The sequence below is a fragment of the Emys orbicularis genome, chromosome 23 (assembly GCF_028017835.1).
Source record: "Emys orbicularis isolate rEmyOrb1 chromosome 23, rEmyOrb1.hap1, whole genome shotgun sequence".
Classification (NCBI taxonomy): domain Eukaryota; kingdom Metazoa; phylum Chordata; order Testudines; family Emydidae; genus Emys; species Emys orbicularis.
In genome coordinates, this window is record NC_088705.1 from 18,938,184 (window position 1) to 18,958,872 (window position 20,689).

At 44.1% G+C, this 20,689-nt stretch overlaps 1 protein-coding gene across 3 annotated transcripts; it reads right to left on the bottom strand.

Moving 5' to 3' along the window:
* Positions 1 to 1,790: 1,790 nt before the first annotated feature.
* On the bottom strand, positions 1,791 to 20,176 carry RPA2 (replication protein A2). 3 transcript variants are annotated; one of them, XM_065421565.1, is made up of 10 exons: positions 20,085 to 20,176; positions 19,226 to 19,329; positions 16,359 to 16,460; positions 16,098 to 16,211; positions 13,161 to 13,235; positions 11,705 to 11,818; positions 6,606 to 6,716; positions 6,045 to 6,139; positions 4,660 to 4,746; positions 1,791 to 3,571 (listed from the first exon to the last, which is right to left on the bottom strand). In XM_065421565.1, the coding sequence occupies exons 1-9, from the start codon at positions 20,098 to 20,100 to the stop codon at positions 4,662 to 4,664; spliced, it is 816 nt and encodes a 271-aa protein (XP_065277637.1). In that variant the 5' UTR covers positions 20,101 to 20,176; the 3' UTR covers positions 1,791 to 3,571; positions 4,660 to 4,661. The 3 variants fall into 3 exon arrangements, with proteins under 3 accessions (XP_065277637.1, XP_065277638.1, XP_065277636.1); XM_065421566.1 differs by lacking the exon at positions 1,791 to 3,571 and having other exon boundaries at positions 4,059 to 4,746; positions 13,161 to 13,232; XM_065421564.1 differs by lacking the exon at positions 1,791 to 3,571 and having other exon boundaries at positions 4,059 to 4,746.
* Between the last annotated feature and the right edge of the window lie 513 nt (positions 20,177 to 20,689).

Below are 20,689 nucleotides of genomic sequence, written 5' to 3' on the forward strand. Positions count from 1 at the left end.
TTATGTTTGGAACCCCTGGTTTACACTGGTGCACCAGGACAAATAGGCGGGTTAACAAAGTCTCTCCAATGATTCCCCTAGCAGGCACAGAGTCCCAGTATTCAGGGGAGTCTCCCTTCAATAATTGAGTTGTGTGGATTCAGCTCCTCTGAACTCTGAGATCTACACTTTTGAGCTGAGCAGAGCAAAGCTGATCCTGCATCAGCATGCCAGCTGGGGGATTGTCAGGGCATGCTGCTCTCCTGCACCTGCTCTAGGACATTTCAGAAGTGACCCCAAGACAATATACTTGGGGAACAGTTTTAGTAGTTACCCAAGGGATGCGCCATGTTCTTACCCCTGTATAAACCTGTATACCCCATTGTAAACTTCTGGGATGTGGTGCTGGTGCTAGAGCTCTCTTTCTGCATTTATACTTGATCGGAAGCACCTTAATTCAGAGCTCTAAGTAAGGGGCTGGAAACACAGCACCCCTGGCAGGGCCATCCTTACCCGTATGCAGCTGCGTGGGGCACCAGGAAACTTGGGGCACCAAATTTCCTGGTGCCCTGCGCAGCTGCGTACTGCTCCAGCCCCCGCCCCACCTCTTCCCGCCCCTGAGGACTGCAGCAGGGCAGGGCCTGCACTCACCGGCGGCGGCAAGTGCAGGGACCCAGCCCCAGCCCCAGCCCCAAGAATAGCTAGGGACGTCCCTGACCCTGGAGTCTCGCCTGTGTGCACTCACACCCTGAGGAGGCACATAGACAGTCATCTACCAGTTGGTGCAGCAGTGCTTGAGTGATCTTTCACCCTCACTGCATGGATAACAAAGAACACTTTTCTGCAGCTGCTGCTTGCTGTTTTGGGTGTGGTTTAATATTGTAGGTCATCTAGGCAGGCCAAAGCTTTCAACCCTGTGTGCCTAAAGTTAGACTCAATAGAAGAAGCTGAGCAGCTCTCACTACTGTCAGTGGGATTTGTGGGTACACGGCCCTGCTGAAAATTAGACTACTTTGTTTAGGTTCCTCACTATGTATTTAGAAACTTAACTTTAGGCATCCAGGTTTGGCAATGTAAGCCTCAGAATATCTCCTCCTGTGTGAGAATCAGTACAGCACCAGCATGCAGGGCACTGGGTTAGTTTAGCATATTTTGTATAGTGCAGTGCTGGCTACAGCTAGGACCCACACAAATTGCTCACATTTACATAATCATAGAATATCAGGGTTGGAAGGGACCTCAGGAGGTCATCTAGTCCAACCCTGTGCTTAAAGCAGGACCAATCCCCAGACAGATTTTTTCCCCAGATCCCAAAGTGGCCCCCTCAAGGATTGAACTCACAACCCTAGGTTTAGCAGGCCAATGCTCAAACCACTGAGCTATCCCTCCCCCCAGTTGCCTGGGCTCTGAGGACACAACTCAAACACCAAGGCACAATGTCCTATGGAGAAACACTTTGAGGGCTGGAATTAAACACATTCTACAGCTCCAGCTGAACTCATTTCTCCTTTTGAAGACACTGTAAAAAGCTGCAGTTGTGAACCCCATCCCCCATTACTTTCAGTGATTTGCTGGTTTGTCTCAGCCATTTTTAGACAACCAGAGGCTACATCTTTGCTCACAGCTGGAGACAACTGCTGCCAACGTTCCACCTGTCCTTCAGCTTACAGGGTACCTCGTGCTTGTGAGCAAGCCTGTTGGCCTGTCTTCCTTTGGCATGCCCAGTGTGATGCTTGTGATGACTCTGCTGCGCCCTTGGTCTTTGGCTCTCATTTATAAGGTGGCAAAAAAAAACAATAAAAAGTGTCACAATACAACCCCAGCGGTTTTATTTAAAGTTTGGAAAAATATCTTGAAGCCTCAGGATCAATATTCTCTATGCAACAAAATGCATGTCACAAAGTGCATCAAGGGAGAGGGAAAAGAAATAATTGGATGGCTTGTTTGATTTTAATGGTGTAAAAATTGAGGTTCTTCGACGGTAGCATCATGCAGTGCAGGAGAGCACTTCCCCTCCTGCTACATCCCCCTGAAATCTGGACAAAATGCAGGCATGACAGGCTTGGTGGAAGCAGGGCTGGAAGACACCTGCTGACTGCTTTGAGAAACAGGTAGAAATAGGAATCTAAAGAGAACTGAAACCTAACCCCTTCATCTGACTGAAAGCAAGGCCCTTTTGCTATTCATCCAGCCAAAGGGAGGATTATACCCTGTAATATGACTTTAACAATGGTTTTGTGGAGCTCCACATTTATTCTTGTCTACTCTCCAGCAAGTCTGCTCAGTTTGCCAGCCAAAGATTTTTTTTTTAAATCTATGAAAGCATACTGGGATCTGGGGCTAGGTGACAGGGCAGAGGGTCTCAGAGCCCAGGCTCCAGCCCAAGCCCAAATTTTTAGCTCAACAGTCCAAGCTGTGTGCCTGAGTTGGCTGAGACTCAGCACTGTGGGTTTTTTATTGCAGTGTAGACATGAAAATCAAGTTAGTGCTTCTGGTTTGTGCATCACTAGAGTCCATACCTCCAAAGCTGCCAGTTATACCTGTACATCACTTGTCCTACAGCTCTGCTGCGACAAGAACCTTAATAAAATATTGCATTCAGTGGGCTTGCACAAGTGTAACAGAGCAGAATCTGAAGACACTAGAGGGCAAGGCCAGTTCTGTTGATGTGTGAACAAGGAATAATCCAACTCCAGCTTCCAAAACTGGACAGCTTCTGCAGTGCCAAAAGAGCAGTAAAATCTTACTCTCATTTACATACAAAAAGACCACATAGAAAACATTAAGATTGCAAACTGAAGCAATTGAAATGTAGAAATGCCAGATTTAAGGTTGCCAATTACAACCCAGCTCCAATCATGATAGTCTGTAATACATGAACACATGCCTCTCCCTCCCCTTTTTGGGGGGGAGGGCCACAGAACCCCTGCCTCATTTAGTGCACTGGACAGCTGTTGCTCAGATACTCAATCAGGATTGTGTAGTGAAGAAAGCTATTGTCTGTAGGATCCCTGCCTTGTTTGTTGCAGAAGTTGGAAGGTGGGTTACTACAAATGAGGCAGGGGACTCATAGTCAAAGCAGTTGAATGCTACCCTAGAAAATGATGCCTTTCCCACCTCCACCAGATAGTTCTTCCTTGATGCTGGGCAAGTCACTTAAACCAAACTTCTCCCAGAGGGTCACTATGTGTTCCTTATGTTCTGGGTGCCTAACAGGAGATACATGGGCCCTGACAAGCACTCAATTTTGCTACTGAAGTCAGTGGGAGCTGTGAATATACAAAGTGCTAAAAAACACTAAGCACTCAGAAATAAAATCAGGCCCTGGGCATCCAAAGTTGGGCACTTAATAATTTTGGCCTTAAACTCAGCCACAGTTCCCCATCTAAGTTTTTTAACACTCAGTAATCAGTATCACGCAGGTGTTACAGTAATGAATGCTATAAAAAATGCTCATGGGAAAATTTCTTATTCGGTGCAGGGTTTGGATGGTGTGCAGTAAATAAGCATGAGGTCCACACTGAATGAGGATAAAAAAATACTGACTAGGTACCCATACAGTGAGCATCATTCATTGAATGAGGTGGGGAACCTGTGGGAAAAAAATATAAAATGGTCATGTAAATAGTTATAAGCACAAGGGGGCTGAAGCAAAGTTTATGTAGGCAACCTTAATTCTGGCATTTCCTAAATATCAGTGCTTTATTTTTGCAACCTTATTTTTATTTTAAAAGTAGGAAATTATTTTTTTTTAAAAGAGAAAAAAAAGTTCAACATGAACTGTGTAGTGAGCTCCACACAGGTCAGCAGCAGAATTGGAACTTTTGAAGTTATCTTTGTTTTTAATAAAGACAAAAATCTGGAGTGTTACATTTAGTTTCTGAACTTTCTACTGTGTTCACATTTTTTGTGAAAGTTTAACCCTTTAAAAAAGTTTACTCCAAAGGCTTCATGCATTTTCCATCGCAGTGGGAGAAAGTACAGGATCTGTTTATTCAGTTCAGAGAATATGCCAGGGCTAAGTTCCATCAAGGTGGAAGCTTTTCTGCCTTTGAGAACGCCCCCCACAAGCACATCTAACCCAAACTAAAAAGCTTTATTGGAATATCAAAAGTTTCATTAACAGGATCATCCTGTAATACAAATATAGATGTAAGATGTGCAGAAAGTCGATAACTATTCTTAAGCACTGTACCTTGGCAGGCTCTCTAATTCATAAAGGTGGGTTATTCTTAAACAGGCTGAAGGCTGGCCAAGCTGAGAAGCCATTTCAGAACAATCTGCCAGTGACGAGGCTAGGCAAACCCACTCTCTCCCCCCCTTACCAGTGGTGCTATATGAGATGGATACTAGATGAAGAAAGGCTCTGAAGCTTCCAGTTCTTCACAGGGAGGTCATTTCTCCCCTGAACACCTGGTTAAGCTTTAGTCACTCTGTCTCATATTATTTGAGTCTGGTTAGGGGAACACTGTACATTTACTTTGCTGCTCTTGGTTTGAGAATTCTGGATGCTCAGAGTAGCTGCTGCTTTCAAGGGATGTAAGTAGCAGAGATCACCTTCTGCAGAGAAAAGCTTGGTAGAGCTACTTTAAGATATGTACACATAGTACTGTAAGTACAGCATAAATTGGTGCTTGCATGGAACCAAACCCAGCAAGATAGGGCAACTCTCAGAAGCACCTTTATTCAGCATCTGTAGATTTATAGTGATCGTCATCCACAGTGGAATAGATGTGTCCCTCACTGCTAAGAAATTCAACCGCTTGCCTGAGGAAGGAAAAACAATCATTTCATTATCGACAGCTTCTTTCTGGGGTGCATGTCCTCAGATCATTGCCACTGCTCTCCTCCAGTATCCCATGCAAATGCTTCAGCAGCCCTTTCTCCACAGCAAGCCAAATTGCTCCGTGTGTCAAAAGGAAACAAAGTTATTCAGGATGAGCACACACCTTCTCAAGGGCAAGCCTACGTAGCCCACCCAGTAGCTTCCAGCCCCTGCCATCTATGGGAGGAAAACACCACCACTTAACATTGTTCAGCTAGAGGAAGTAGCTATGGCTACCTGTTGCAAAATGAGATGGGATATAGAAAATGGCAAGATCTTAAATGACATGCTGAGCCCCAACACCTTCCCAACACTCAGGGAGGCTGGGTTGGGGGGGGGGAGAGGGTAAGAAGCCAGTCCACCCCACTGAATTCTGCCTGATATCCAGGGTATGCAACATGGGCTTCAAATTCAGATACGTAACAGAAACAGACACATTGTCCATACTACTTTCAATCACAAGTAACTTACACAACAGTATTATTACAAGCTGATACAGCTCATCAGTGCCCCACTCAACTCCAACTACTCAGCTCATCTTTCTGAAGTTTTAAGAAATGTTTAGATCTGGGCTGACACCAAGCATGAGAAACTGGTCAGTGTGAAAGGAAAGTGTGGGAAGATAATGGCTCTTGCTCTATGTTAATGTGGAGGGAAGGAAGGGCAGGGGGTGCAATATTGCTGTGGCAGAGGAGCCAGGGAGTGCACAGTAAGTAAACATTTCAGGATATCAAACTGTTTAAAGACAGTGCTGTTCTGTCTTGGACAGACTCATCCCTTTCTGAGAATCTTCCTAGAAAAGTTGAGTTTTTAGCAAGATCTCTGGAATTCACCTTTAAGCCTGTTAAGTCCTCAGATGAAGTCATTTTGTGACAGCTACCTGCTAACAGGGCACCTCTGTTTTAGAGTCTTTTCAAATTAACATCTATTGTAAATAATGGATGAGAGTGAGTATCCCACCAACACCTTGGTGATAGAATTAATGGTGCACTGCTACACAGATATGCTGAGGAAAAAGCAGATTCTTGACCTGAAAGAATTAATGGGATCTTTGCCCCAACATTCACTCCTGTTCCATCCATCAAGATAAGTGAGGCAATATCTGGAGTCCCAGCACTCCTGCATGCTACAGTGAGCCAGTGCATTTCTTTATCTCACTCTCCATTTGTCAAGTACTACTAAGTAGGTTCAGGGAGGACAGCTTTGGGTTCCAGAACATCCTTGGTCTCTATATACTTACTTGATTGTTGTCATATTGATGTTATGTAGTTGGGATTTCAGCTCCGTCAGGCTCAAGCCTTCTGGATCAGAGCAGCTTTTAATCAAATTTAACACCTGACAAAGTAAGAAGTTATAGACATGGTTAGCGGTACACTCAGGAGCACAGCAGACTCTTCCATTTCATATTCCCACAGACTTAGGTAAAAAACTCCAGACAGCATTGCCTCCACTCCATGCATGTTGCTATTACTGAGCACAAATTTATTCATTCCGTTTGCAGAATGCTTGCAACTTTTCCTATTACTGGAGGATGACATATTCCTTCCACAGGGAGAGTTGAATTCCATTTCTAGTTGCAGTCCATGAGTCTGCCATAAGTTTAGCACTACTTACTATCTTCAGGCTACAGCTGAACTCCCACCAGTCAATGGAAGGGTTACAAAAAAGATGGATAGAATATGACCTTTATGTAATAACTAAACTTTGATTTGCCCTGTATCACATTGCATTCAGCATCACTCAGTGTTCATGCATCCTGATCGCTGTATTACTGTAATGGCAAGTTACTGTTCACACATACCTGACTCTGATGTGCTGTAAGTCCATTCACTGGCACACTACTGCCACATCCATAGCTTGCCATATCACCCATCCCAAAGGAGCCCAGAGACTGAGGCATTTTTGATGTTGTCTAAAGTTACAGAATAAAACAGCTGTGGTCACAAGCTACTTCAAGGCCACAGTAATAAGACAGAGAACATATAAGAACATAAGAATGGCCATACTGGGTCAGACCAAAGGTCCATCCAGCACAGTGTCCTGTCTACTGACAGTGGCCAATGCCAGGTGCCCCAGAGGGAGTGAACCTAACCAGGTAATGATCAAGTGATCTCTCTCCTGCCATCCATCTCCACCCTCTGACAAACAGAGGCTAGGGACACCATTCCTTAGCTATCCTGGCTAATAGCCATTAATGAACTTAACTAGATAAATTCATGAAGGTTCTCTTTTAAACCCTGTTATAGTCCTAGCCTTCACAACCTCCTCAGGCAAGGAGTTCCACAGGTTGACTGTGCGCTGTGTGAAGAAGAACTTCCTTTTATTTGTTTTAAACCTGCTGCCCATTAATTTCATTTGGTGGCCCCTACTTCTTATATTATGGGAACAAGTAAATAACTTGTCCTTATTCACATTCTCAACATCACTCATGATTTTATATACCTCTATCATATCCTCCCTCAGTCTCCTCTTTTCCAAGCTGAAAAGTCCTAGCCTGTTTAATCTCTCCTATGGGACCTGTTCCAAACCCCTTATTTTAGTTGCCCTTTTCTGAACTTTTTCTAATGCCAGTATATCTTTTTTGAAATGAGGAGACCACATCTGTACGCAGTATTCAAGATGTGGGTGTACCAGGGATTTATATAAGGGCAATAAGATATTCTCTGTCTTATTCTCTATCCCTTTTTGAAGGGTTCCTAATATCTTGTTTGCTTTTTTGACTGCCACTGCACACTGTGTGGACGTCTTCAGAGAACTATCCACGATGACTCCAAGATCTCTTTCCTGATTAGCTGTAGCTAAATTAGCCACCATCATATTGCATGTATAGTTGGGGTTATTTTTTCCAATGTGCATTACTTTACATTTATCCACATTAAATTTCATTTGCCATTTTGTTGCCCAATCACTTAGTTTTATGAGATCTTTTTGAAGTTCTTCACAGTCTGCTTTGGTCTTAACTATCTTGAGCAGTTTAGCATCATCTGCAAAGTTTGCCACCTCACTGTTTACCCCTTTCTCCAGATCATTTATGAATAAGTTGAATAGGATTGGTCCTAGGACTGACCCTTGGGGAACACCACTAGTTACCCCTCTCCAGTCTGAAAATTTACCACTTATTCCTACCCTTTGTTCCCTGTCTTTTAACCAGTTCTCTGTCCATGAAAGGATCTTCCCTCTTATCCCATGACAACGTAATTTACGTAAGAGCCTTTGGTGAGGGACCTTGTCAAAGGCTTTCTGGAAATCTAAGTACACTATGTCCACTGGATCCCCCTTGTCCACATGTTTGTTGACCCCTTCAAAGAACTCTAATAGATTAGTAAGACATGATTTCCCTTTACAGAAAGCATGTTGACTTTTGCCCAATAAGTTATGTTCTTCTATGTGTCTGACTATTTTATTCTTTACGATGGTTTCAACTAATTTGCCCGGTACGGACGTTAGACTTACTGGTCTGTAATTGCCGGGATCACCTCTAGAGCCCTTTTAAAATATTGGCATTACATTAGCTATCTTCCAGTCACTGGGTACAGAAGCCGATTTAAAGGACAGGTTACAAACCATAGTTAATAGTTCCACAATTTCACATTTGAGTTCTTTCAGAACTCTTGGGTGAATGCCATCTGGTCCCGGTGACTTATTACTGTTAAGTTTATCAATTAATTCCAAAACCTCCCCTAGTGACACTTCAATCTGTGACAATTCCTCAGATTGGTCACCTACAAAGGACGACTCAGGTTTGGGAATCTCCCTAACATCCTCAGCCGTGAAGACTGAAGCAAAGAATTCATTTAGTTTCTCTGCAATGACTTTATTGTCTTTAAGTGCTCCTTTTGTATCTCAATCGTCCAGGGGCCTCACTGGTTGTTTAGCAGGCTTCCTGCTTCTGATGTACTTAAAAAACATTTTGTTATTACCTTCTGAGTTTTTGGCTAGCTGTTCTTCAAACTCCTTTTGGGCTTTTATTACATTTTTACACTTAATTTTGCAGTGTTTATGCTCCTTTCTATTTACCTCACTAGGATTTGACTTCCACTTTTTAAAAGATGCCTTTTTATCTCCCACTACTTCTTTTACATGGTTGTTAAGCCATGGTGGCTCTTCTTTAGTTCTTTTACTGTGTTTTTTAATTTGGGGTATACATTTAAGTTGGGCCTCTATTATGGTGTCTTTGAAAAGTGTCCATGCAGCTTGCAGGGATTTCACTCTAGTCAATGTACCTTTTAATTTCTGTTTAACTAACCCCCTCATTTTTGCATAGTTCCCCTTTCTGAAGTTAAATGCCACAGTGTTGGGCTGTTGAGGTGTTCTTCCCACCACAGGGATGTTAAAATGTTATTATATTATGGTCACTATTTCCAAGCGGTCCTGTTATAGTTACCTCTTGGACCAGATCCTGCGCTCCACACAGGACTAAATCGAGAGTTGCCTCTCCCCTTGTGGGTTCCCATACCAGCTGCTCCAAGAAGCAGTCATTTAAAGTATTGAGAAATTTTGTCTCTGCATTTCGTCCTGAGGTGACATGTTCCCAATCAATATGGGGATAATTGAAATCCCCCACTATTATTGAGTTCTTAATTTTGATAGCCTCTCTAATTTCCCTTAGCATTTCATCATCACTATCACTGTCCTGGTCAGGTGGTCGATAATAGATCCCTAATGTTATATTCTTATTAGAGCATGAAATTACTATCCATAGAGATTCTATGGAACATGTGGATTCACTTAAGATTTTTACTTCATTTGATTCTACATTTTCTTTCACATATAGTGCCACCCGCCGCACGACCTGTTCTGTCCTTCCGATATATTTTGTACCCCGGAATGATTGTGTCCCACTGATTGTCCCCACTCCACCAGGTTTCTGTGATGCCTATTATATCAATAACCTCCTTTATCACAAGGCACTCTAGTTCACCCATCTTATTATTTAGACTTCTAGCATTTGTGTACAAGCACTTTAAAAACTTGTCACTGTTTATTTGTCTGCCCTTTTCTGATGTGTCAGATTCTTTTTTATGTATCAGAGGGGTAGCCGTGTTAGTCTGAATCTGTAAAAAGCAACAGAGGGTCCTGTGGCACCTTTAAGACTAACAGAAGTATTGGGAGCATAAGCTTTCGTGGGTAAGAACCTCACTTCTTCAGATGCAAGTAGTGGAAATCTCCAGAGGCAGGTATAAATCAGTATGGAGATAACGAGGTTAGTTCAATCAGGGAGGGTGAGGTGCTCTGCTAGCAGTAGAGGTGTGAACACCAAGGGAGGAGAAACTGCTTCTGTAGTTGGATAGCCATTCACAGTCTTTGTTTAATCCTGATCTGATGGTGTCAAATTTGCAAATGAACTGGAGCTCAGCAGTTTCTCTTTGGAGTCTGGTCCTGAAGTTTTTTTGCTGTAAGATGGCTACCTTAACATCTGCTATTGTGTGGCCAGGGAGGTTGAAGTGTTCTCCTACAGGTTTTTGTATATTGCCATTCCTGATATCTGACTTGTGTCCATTTATCCTCTTGCGTAGTGACTGTCCAGTTTGGCCAATGTACATAGCAGAGGGGCATTGTTGGCACATGATGGCATATATAACATTGGTGGACGTGCAAGTGAATGAGCCGGTGATGTTGTAGCTGATCTGGTTAGGTCCTGTGATAGTGCTGCTGGTGTAGATATGTGGGCAGAGTTGGCATCGGTGCAACAGAACTCCACTGGCCATCACCTACAGCCCTCAGCTTAAACCTCTCCAACGCATCATCAGTGATCTACAACCCATCCTGGACAATGATCCCTCACTTTCACAGACCTTGGGAGGCAGGCCAGTCCTCGCCCACAGACAACCCGCCAACCTTAAGCATATTCTCACCAGCAACCATGCACCGCACCATAACAACTCTAACTCAGGAACCAACCCATGCAACAAACCTCGATGCCAACTCTGCCCACATATCTACACCAGCAGCACTATCACAGGACCTAACCAGATCAGCTACAACATCACCGGCTCATCCACCTGCACGTCCACCAATGTTATATATGCCATCATGTGCCAGCAATGCCCCTCTGCTATGTACATTGGCCAAACTGGACAGTCACTACGCAAGAGGATAAATGGACACAAGTCAGATATCGGGAATGGCAATATACAAAAACCTGTAGGAGAACACTTCAACCTCCCTGGCCACACAATAGCAGATGTTAAGGTAGCCATCTTACAGCAAAAAAACTTCAGGACCAGACTCCAAAGAGAAACTGCTGAGCTCCAGTTCATTTGCAAATTTGACACCATCAGATCAGGATTAAACAAAGACTGTGAATGGCTATCCAACTACAGAAGCAGTTTCTCCTCCCTTGGTGTTCACACCTCTACTGCTAGCAGAGCACCTCACCCTCCCTGATTGAACTAACCTCGTTATCTCCATACTGATTTATACCTGCCTCTGGAGATTTCCATTACTTGCATCTGAAGAAGTGAGGTTCTTACCCACGAAAGCTTATGCTCCCAATACTTCTGTTAGTCTTAAAGGTGCCACAGGACCCTCTGTTGCTTTATTCTTTTTTATGTGAATGTTTCTCGTCTGATCTGGCCCATACTTTATCCTCTTCCATCCTCTCCTCCTGACTAGAACCTAGAGAATCTCTATCAATAGACTCTCCTCTAAGAGAAGTCTCTGTTCGATCCAAATAGAGTGATCCCAAATAGAGACTACTGGAAGTTGGCTGTACCACAGTGGCAACACTCTCTCTGGGGAAGCCAGGGTGACTGCATCATGATCACGGCAACCTCCTACTTCTTGAAGTTATCTATGCTGCCACATTAAACCCCACTTCCTCCAAGAACCTCTTATAGAGACAGCCTGGAACATTGTTCTGTATAAGGGCTGGAACAGAGAAGAGATACAAGGACATACCATGATGCTTTTTCTGAGGACCATATGTGCGTTGACAATTGCCAATAAGTGTGTGGTGAACTCATTCATATCTTCCAGAGGCATGATCTTAAATGCTACCAGGCTCTTCTTATTCTTTTGGAGAGGAAAAAAAGCAATTGGAAAGATTACAACACTAGGAACATGTTTAATATGTCTGCAAAAACACATTGCAACCATAGCCCTAAAGAGCAGAGGGACAGTGATAGGAACAGTGTTTGTTTCCATAAAATCAGTGACAAAGTTATTGAAGTTAGCCCTAATCTGAAACTTATCCAGGAACAGATTCACATTATATGAATGTGACAGACCTTCATGGGAGTAATTTATCTCAAAGATAGACGACCACACCACACCACCCCAATAGCACTGTACAGACAAGGTGGCAGTGGCTGTCCACAGCAGAAAATCCTGGAAAGTCCTGTATATCAGAGCCCCTTTAAAAGCAGTATTAATACTAGAGAGAGAATTAGAACTCATCCCCTTTTTAAAGTTGTATTAATGGAGGGGCAAAATAGTGCCTTTTCTTTTAGGACCAGATGATAAAGACAGTCAGAAGTTTGAGGGGGGAAAAACCACACAGGCTTGCTTTCAAGCAAACTAGTATCTGTACAGTGCTTTACACATACAGTGCCACATAAGTGCTTATAATGTTACTGAAATGACGACTGTTCAGCTCCTTTCTTCGGCTGCAGTCTTGCTGAGGCAGGGACCAGGCATTTGTGTGGTGCCTAGCATAATGGGTTCCCCAGTAACCTGACTGGAGCCTCTGGGAATTACTACCATACAAACAAAAGCATCATATGAGTGACATTATGAGAGGTCAAAGTGATGCTGAGAGATTAGATATTGGAGCCAATTACTTTAGTCAGTAGCAAACAACTTGTTGAGCCATGCAGCATGACTTGAAGGTTCTCTTCTCTCTCTTGCATTTGGGAAGGGGACAGTTTGAGAGGAGAGATTTTCCCCTTACGTTTACTACTGCAGACACAGTGGCAGGGGTGGGTGTACCTAGTTACCTACCTGTGATAAAAATGAATGGTGTGCATGTCATGTTGGATGGCGATATGTTTGTTGATATGAAGTGTTATCAGGGTGCCTGGAATGGGCACCTATTAATGCAACATTTGTAAGAAGGCAGAATAGTTAACCAAGTTGCGAACAGATTCCTGAAGGCAGGCCTTGGCTGTGCTGGTAAGTGACAAGGTTTGTCTAAAATTAAATATTGCCTCTGAACTGTGTTTCACCAGGGACCTGATCAAGCCCCACTGAAGCTGCTATAGACATGGGTTGAACACAATCAGGCTCCCAGATAGTATGCAATAGAATCCCTAAGCAGGCTCTATTAGAAACAGCAGATAGGGCACACCACGCCTTCAGCAATCACTTGAGACTCTCTATTTAGAAGTAGTCATACAAGTAAAGAACAGGATTCTACCTGGAACGATCGAAGATGACCAGCCACTTTCACGTAAGTTCCTGGGGGCACCACAACATTCTCACTCCCTGCCTCCTTACAAAGAGAGGGGAGAAAAAAAAAAAGATTTTCTTGGTCCTTGTAGTTCCTGTCTCAGTTATTAGCAATATCAAGTTACATAAAGAGACACCCATCTTTTAAAAAAAGCCACACATTCCTGTTTGGAAGTTCTTTTACCTACTGTTGTTACAAGTAACCCTAATGATCACTGTAGCTTTAACAGTAGGAGAAAACATACTTCTCTATTTGTTTACATTATGCATTTCACAGCACTTTGTTTAGTCAGTTACACTATGTCCATACAGTCAGTTTGTCCCATTTCGAAGGTCCTTCATACAGCAACACAAGAGAAAAAATGTTTTGTTCAAGAAGATGCAATTGTACAGCCATATACATTGACTGGGGGTCTTGGGGCAGACATAAAACCGCCTTTTATTCTGCTGATTGCACTTCAAGTTTACAGTGTCTAATTGTCTCAAACTTGCTCACCTCGGCTAGGTATTGCCTGTAGTTATATGTTGGCATCCGAAGAAGTGGGTATTCACCCACGAAAGCTCATGCTCCTATAGGTCTGTTAGTCTATAAGGTGCCACAGGACTCTTTGCTGCTTTTAGTTATATGTTGTAACGTCTCTTTTAAGTATCAGTCAATGCCAGCCTGCATTACTGTATCGGTATGGGAGAGTCTAAGGAAACTAGAGACATGTCTTAGTTTAAGATAAAGTGGTTTCAGGATAGAGAGGGATTCCATCTCTTCAAATGATACGCTTAATGCAGTGGCTCTCAACCTTTCCAGACTATTGTACTCCTTTCAGGAGTCTGATTTGTCTTGCGTACCCCAAGTTTCACCTCACTTAAAAACTACTTGCTTACAAAATCAGACAAAAATATAGAAGTGTCACAACACACTATTACTGAAAAATTGCTTCCCTTATCATTTTTACCATGTAATTATAAATCAGTTGGAATATAAATATTGTACTTACATTTCAGTCCTCTCACGAAAAGCCAAAGAGACAACACCCTCCCAGTTATACCCAATCAGGCAAAGTGGAAATTCAAATTTGTATCTCCCACATCCTGGATGAGTGACCTAACTACTGGGTATTCTGGGACAGATGGACACACACACCCGAGCCTGGAACATGCAGTGTATAGCATACAGAGTAGTATAAACAAATCATTAGCTGTATGAAATTTTAGTTTGTACTGACTTCGCTAGTGTTTTTTATGTAGCCTGTTGTAAAACTAGGCAAATATCTAGATGAGCTGATGTACTGCCCAGTACCGCTAAGTATACCTCTGGTTGAGAACAAACAGGCTTAGTGTATGTGAGAATAAGACAAGCAGCTCGTCAGTGTACATGTTTTAGGCTTGCTTAAGCACAGCCATGCATGACACCAGTAGGTACTCAAACTAAGTCCCCAGAGGCACCAGGAGTGTTTTTATATTTTAAAAAGGGGAAGAGGAAGACGTGCTCATGGTGTTCAATACTGACTTCTTCAGTTTGGCTAAGGAACGACATTCTTTAAGAATCTTGCCCCATCATCAACATCCTGAAGGATATATACTACAATGTTGGGAGTCCAAGAGAATAATTCCCCAGGAACACTAAATATCCCTGCGAGAGGGATGCTCTTCTAGGTTTACATAGGTCAGATAAAGTACTGATAACAAGTCTCTTTTGATACAACCAAATTATCCACTGGGGGATCTATTCTGTTCTCAGAACACAAACAGCTCCCATGCAATAAGTACATGCAGACAGGGAAAGCAAATTCCATAACAGAATAGGTAAAGGAGAATTTTCCAGTGCTCAATAGACCTATTCAAAGGAAGTATTACTAAGAAGTACCTCAACATATCTGGAATCAGATCAGGCATTCGGGGTTAGATTCACAAAGGAATTGCCCAGGCATTGCAATGATGGACTTCTAGATCCCTGCTACTTAGTGGAATTCTCAGCCCCAAGTTAGACACCCAGGCTTCTCACATCTTGTATGGAGAGTTACACACTTAAGAAAGGGATGCTCAGAAGCCAGCAAGCTGAGCAGGGAGATGTCTAAGCCAGCCAAGAGTGAAATACAAAGGAAAGAGGCAGGGCTTATGGCCCACAGGGAGACACCTGTCTCCGCTCAGGATTCTCAGCCATGAGCCCTTTCCTGGAGTTAGGCCCCCAAGCCAGGTCAGCCCTTTCACGAAAAGCCAGACAGACAACACCCTTCCAGTTATAACCAATAGTGGGAGAATCAGGGTCAATTCCCTGCTTCACATCAGGCAAACTGGGGATTCAAACTTGTATCTCCCATATCCTGACCTAACTACTGGGTATTCTGGGACAGATGGACACACACACCCAAGCTCTTCACTTGCTTCTGTCCCCATCCCACCCCCGGTCTTTTGTGAGGGTTAGACATACTCTGAGCACACCTGCCAGACTGGGCTCCTCTGGCAAGATAGGTGTGGGAAAACCTAATTTGAGAATCACTCTGGGGTTTTGGCTTGAACTAAGGCTCCGAGCTGCTCATTGGCTGTGGGGTGGTGTCAGGACTGGGTGGCTTTGCACATGCTCACCAGTGGAAACATAAGCACCTACAGGGTTAGGCAGCAGCTGGACAATAGTTTTGAGAATGTCAGTTGCACCGAAATGGTGGACATGAGTTCCTAAGTACCTATGAGAATCTGGGCCTTTGGTGTCTTTTCAGTTTAAAAAAAAGCAGTCAGTGAGATATTTAATTGAGTTTAAACTTGTGATATCAGTCTCTAGTCCTGCTGGTTAGCTATACTATGGTCTTAGTTTACATTTACAAGGTAAATACTATTTCCTCCATCATTCCTGGACAGAAAGTATCAGAATTCATACTTATTGTTTCAACCCTAAACCCCAGTTGGTGCTTACATCAGTATCAACCCACTGTCTGACATCCATCGGGGCTGCAGTCATATCATCTATTTTGTAGAGGATGTTGGTTGGTGCTTTCTCTGCCTGTCTGATTATTCCCATGATAACAACCTGCATTGGAAAAGAAACGGAGATCAGTTTACTTGGGGGGAAAAAAACTTAGGACAAAGAAGTTTAATATTTAACACTTACACACCACCACCTTCCCTCCCACCCATTTGCACAACAAATACCTACTCAGCAGCCTTTTTCACTTACCTGCGAGATCTCTACTTCTCGGATCTTGAATGTCTCATCAATCTGCTCAGCAGCAAGTAACTGAGACACTGTACATGGCACAATATTCTGGGAGCGGGATCTCTGCAAAAGAGAATTTAAAGAAGACTGAAAATTTCACCTTTTGATCTTTGAAAAAGAAAAAACAAGACTAGAAATTTTATTTTCCCACAAATTGTAAATACTGAAATACACTTGTTAAAGTCTTAAGTTAGGTACTAAAAGCACTTTTACCTGAAGACTAAGACTGTGTCTCCATAACCTTTGTATGTTTCTTATGAAGTCAGCATAAACAAGTAACACTGTTCTAGTTAATTCTCAGCAAAGCACTTTAGATCATAAGAATATAAGACCAGCCACACTGGGTCAGACCAAAGGTCCAGCTAGAATCATAGGGTTAGAAGGGACCACAAAGGTCATCTAGTGAGTCTAACTCCCTGCTAAGATGCAGGATTTGTTATCTAAACCATCCAAGAGAGTTGGCTATCCAGCCTCCTTTTGAAAACCTCCAGTGAAGGAGCTTCTACAACCTCCCTAGGAGTCTGTTCCATTGTCCTACTGTTCTTACAGTTAAGACTTTTTCCTGAGATTTAATCTAAATCTGCTATGTTGTAGTTTGAACCCATTACCTCTTGTCCTGCCTGCTGTGGCAAGAGAACAACTGTTCTTCATCTTTTTTATGGCAGTCTTTCAAGTATTTGAAGACTGCTATCATGTTGCCTCTCAATTTCCTCTTTTCCTAACTAAACATATCCGGTTCCTTCGGCCTTTGCTTATATAGCTTGCACTCCCCACCTCTTTGATCGTCTTTGCTGCTCGCCTCTGGATCCTTTCCAGTTTCTCTACATCGGTGACCAAAACTGGATACAGTACTCCAGCTGAGGCCTAACTAGCCCTGAGTAGAGCAGTACCATCACCTCCTGTGATTTGCATGCTATGCCTCGGTTAATGCAGCCTAAAATTGCATTTGCTTTTTTTGCAACAGCATCGCATTGCTGACTCATGTTGAGATTGAGATGTTCAAAGTGATTTACAAACATTGAGGCCATGTCAGCATTATGATTTTTAACTGAGTCTGTGACCAGTTAGTACCACAGGCAGCTCGAACCATGGTTTGAGTTCACTTGTTAGGATAGAGATATTCAGGCCTGCCTGCAAAGTCCTATACTTTAAGAATGTAGGTGAATTCTTATCACTAAGCTAGTTATAGAGGTATAAAAGAAAGAATCAAAATCACTGTCTGTCTGTGTAAGGGCCTTCTCTAACTGTGACAGTCTGAGCCCTGTTCTTAGGCTAAGGCCTTCAGCTAAGCAGCAGAGGCAGCCATAAACTGGGAAGTGTATGGTGACATCCTCACATTCCAAACTAGTCACATTGAAATAAGGTGCTATTGGGCTGTTAAGAATACAATCCTGTCCTGATATTCCTATCACCTCCAGAGAAAGGGAAGAGCCTAAAAGATGTAAAAGGAAACTTAGTTTGATAGCATCCTGTCTGGCAGGAACTCACTTATCAATAGCTGGGATGTGAAATCCTCATTTCTGTATTGTTCTATCACTGTAGTCTCCACTTCCCTATTGTTTGTCTGTATAATCTCTGTCTGGTTCTGTGATTGTTTCTGTCTGCTGTATAATTAATTTTGTTGGGTGTAAACCAATTAAGGTGGTGGGATATAATTGGTTAAATAATCATGTAACAATACGTTAGGATTGGTTAGTTAAATTTCAGTAAAATGATTGGTTAAGATATAGCTAAGCAGAACTCAAGTTTTACTATATTGTCTGCAGTCAATCAGGAAGTAAGGGGGGAATGGGGGTGGGAGAATTGGAATCATGTTTCACTAAGGGGGAAATGGGAACAGGGACACAGGCAAGGCTCTGTGGTGTCAGAGCTGGGAAGCGGGATACTGAGGAAGGAAACTGGAATCATGCTTGCTGGAAGTTCACCCCAGTAAACATTGAATTGTTTGCACCTTCGGACTTCGGGTATTGTTGCTCTCTGTTCATACGAGAAGGACCAGAGAAGCAAGAGGGTGAAGGAATAAGCCCCCTAACATCACTCATAATTGATACTCTTAGGAATCACAACAGTTAAGTATGTGCTGCCCTCCCTAGTGGCCTAGGCTGGCACACGGTCGTCTTCCTCAACCAAGGGATAACATCGGGTTTGTTTTTTACTGCGTAGAAGGGACAGCCTAACTAAGTTTGTGTAACAGAGTTGGCCTGTCTTCCTCCTTCCTTACAGCTTTCCCTATGCACTCTTGGTATCGGTCCAGGTGCATGTCCTTCATGCTCCATTATACCCTGCTGAGAAATATGGGATAGCTCTCCTGGTTTTCCCTGATACAAACACAGTAGGCAACATGGTAGATGTTGAGACAAAGGAGTATTTTATACATTCTTTTGTTGTGGAGGTAAAAACGCAGAGTGGACACAGCTCAGCCATGTTTGATGTAACCAGGTCAGTAGTCATAAAATGATGGTTGCAGCTATAGCACAGCTGCAAAGTTTAATTAAGCTACAACATCCTGTGAATGAGGTAAATATCTATTCTGAGTGGGGAAACCAAAGTAGAGTATAAATAACTTGCCCAAACTCACAAAACAAATCAGTGGTAGCTCCTAGGCTGTTGTACTTCTCCCATCACTGCTTATGTTATATTAGGAAGTTTGTTCCTAACGCTGCACAATTTGTTCTGTGCTAGGAGAGGTGTAGATAATCCTTCTCATGACAGGAATGTAGAGACCAAAACCCCCAAGGGGAGCTCCCCAGCATGACCAGGCACTTGTGGGCTAAGCCCAACTCTCCCATTCTCTCAAACCCTTATCTGGACTAGGAAGCACTACATACCTGTTTCTTTTCTCCCTGGGTGGCTGCAGGAGATCCAAACCCCCCTGGGGACTGTGTGTATCCTCCACTAATTGCAGACCCTCCATAGCCACTCTCAAAGCCACCTGGGGGAGAGGGGGAAGAATCAGGGTTAATAACACAGTGCTGCCAACGCCAAATGTTCAAAAGCCATAAATTACACCCAAAAAAGTCATGCAACTGGCTTAAAATTAGACAAAATATAGTAAGTTGGGGGGGGGTAATTTACATTATATATGTAAATATATATGTATGAGCTTTTGGGGTCATAATTTCAGGTGTTTTGCAGCAACCATGTCAACTAGAGGGAAAGTTGAGATTCTCACATGTTCACATAACTCCAGGAACTGGAGCTTTAAAAAAAGCTCCAAATGTTATTAGACTTGTGATAAAACAGTGAGCGCTGGCACCACTGACAATAAGCCTGCTCCCCAGCCATGAATAACATGAGGCTCCACACTGGAGCTGAGGGGGCTCCATCAGGAGAGACAGGAGAACACTCCCCCCACCCCCAAGCCTTGCTCCCCAGCCTCCTGTATTTTTAACCTGCACCCAAGGCCAAACCCCATCACAGATCAGAGAAGGCACCAGAACGCTGAGCTCACGGGGATGCCGGGCAGCATCATGGGGTCAGCAGCCTGGGCTCAGCCATTTACAGGCACCTCACAAGGGAGAGACACATGCCTCCAGCCCCACAACTAGGGGAGAGAGGAACCCACTGCCTGCCCCACCACATCAGCCCATCCCCCCCTGCCAGCCCCTCCCCCGCTTCATCACCCCATTCCCCCCACTACACCACCTCACCGCCCTGCCAGCCTCTTCACCCCCGCCACACCCTCACCGTGACTGCTCCACATTATGGGTGCTGCGGACACCCCGCCACACGCTCGGCTCCTGCTTCTAACAGCTCCTCTGCGCGCCACAAGCAACCAACCAGTCAGCGAGCCCGACACTCAGGGCTCGCGCAACGCTCCAGCCAATCGGCTCCCACCTTAGTGAGGGTCAGCGCAGGCGCAGCCCGCTCCTTCCGGTGGCTTCAGACCCGTCGAGCGGATGGGCAGCCGCCGCCATCTTTGCTGTTGGCACTGCCCCCTCTGGCCAGTCTGACAAGCTCCTCCCCGCGCTGTGGGCACGTGCTAGGGAGCTGACCTGGTCGCCCCGGCGGCCTAGCTGTCGCGTTGCCCTGCCATCGTTAGGCTCCGGGATTAACGGCCTGTATAGCCCTGTCCACACACACGGGTCGGGCTCGGCGCCGGGTGGTAAACCGGACCTGGCGCCGAGTCGCCCTGCGGACTAGAGTGGAGCCCGTAGCCCTAGCCTGGCTGCTGCCCTGCAAACCTAGCGTGGGTTACCTCACCCTGCTGCCCCGGGAGCCAGCACCCACCTGCTACTTCCTAGGGACTTTCCTCTGAGCACCCCCATTCCCTGGGAACCAGCACCCACTCG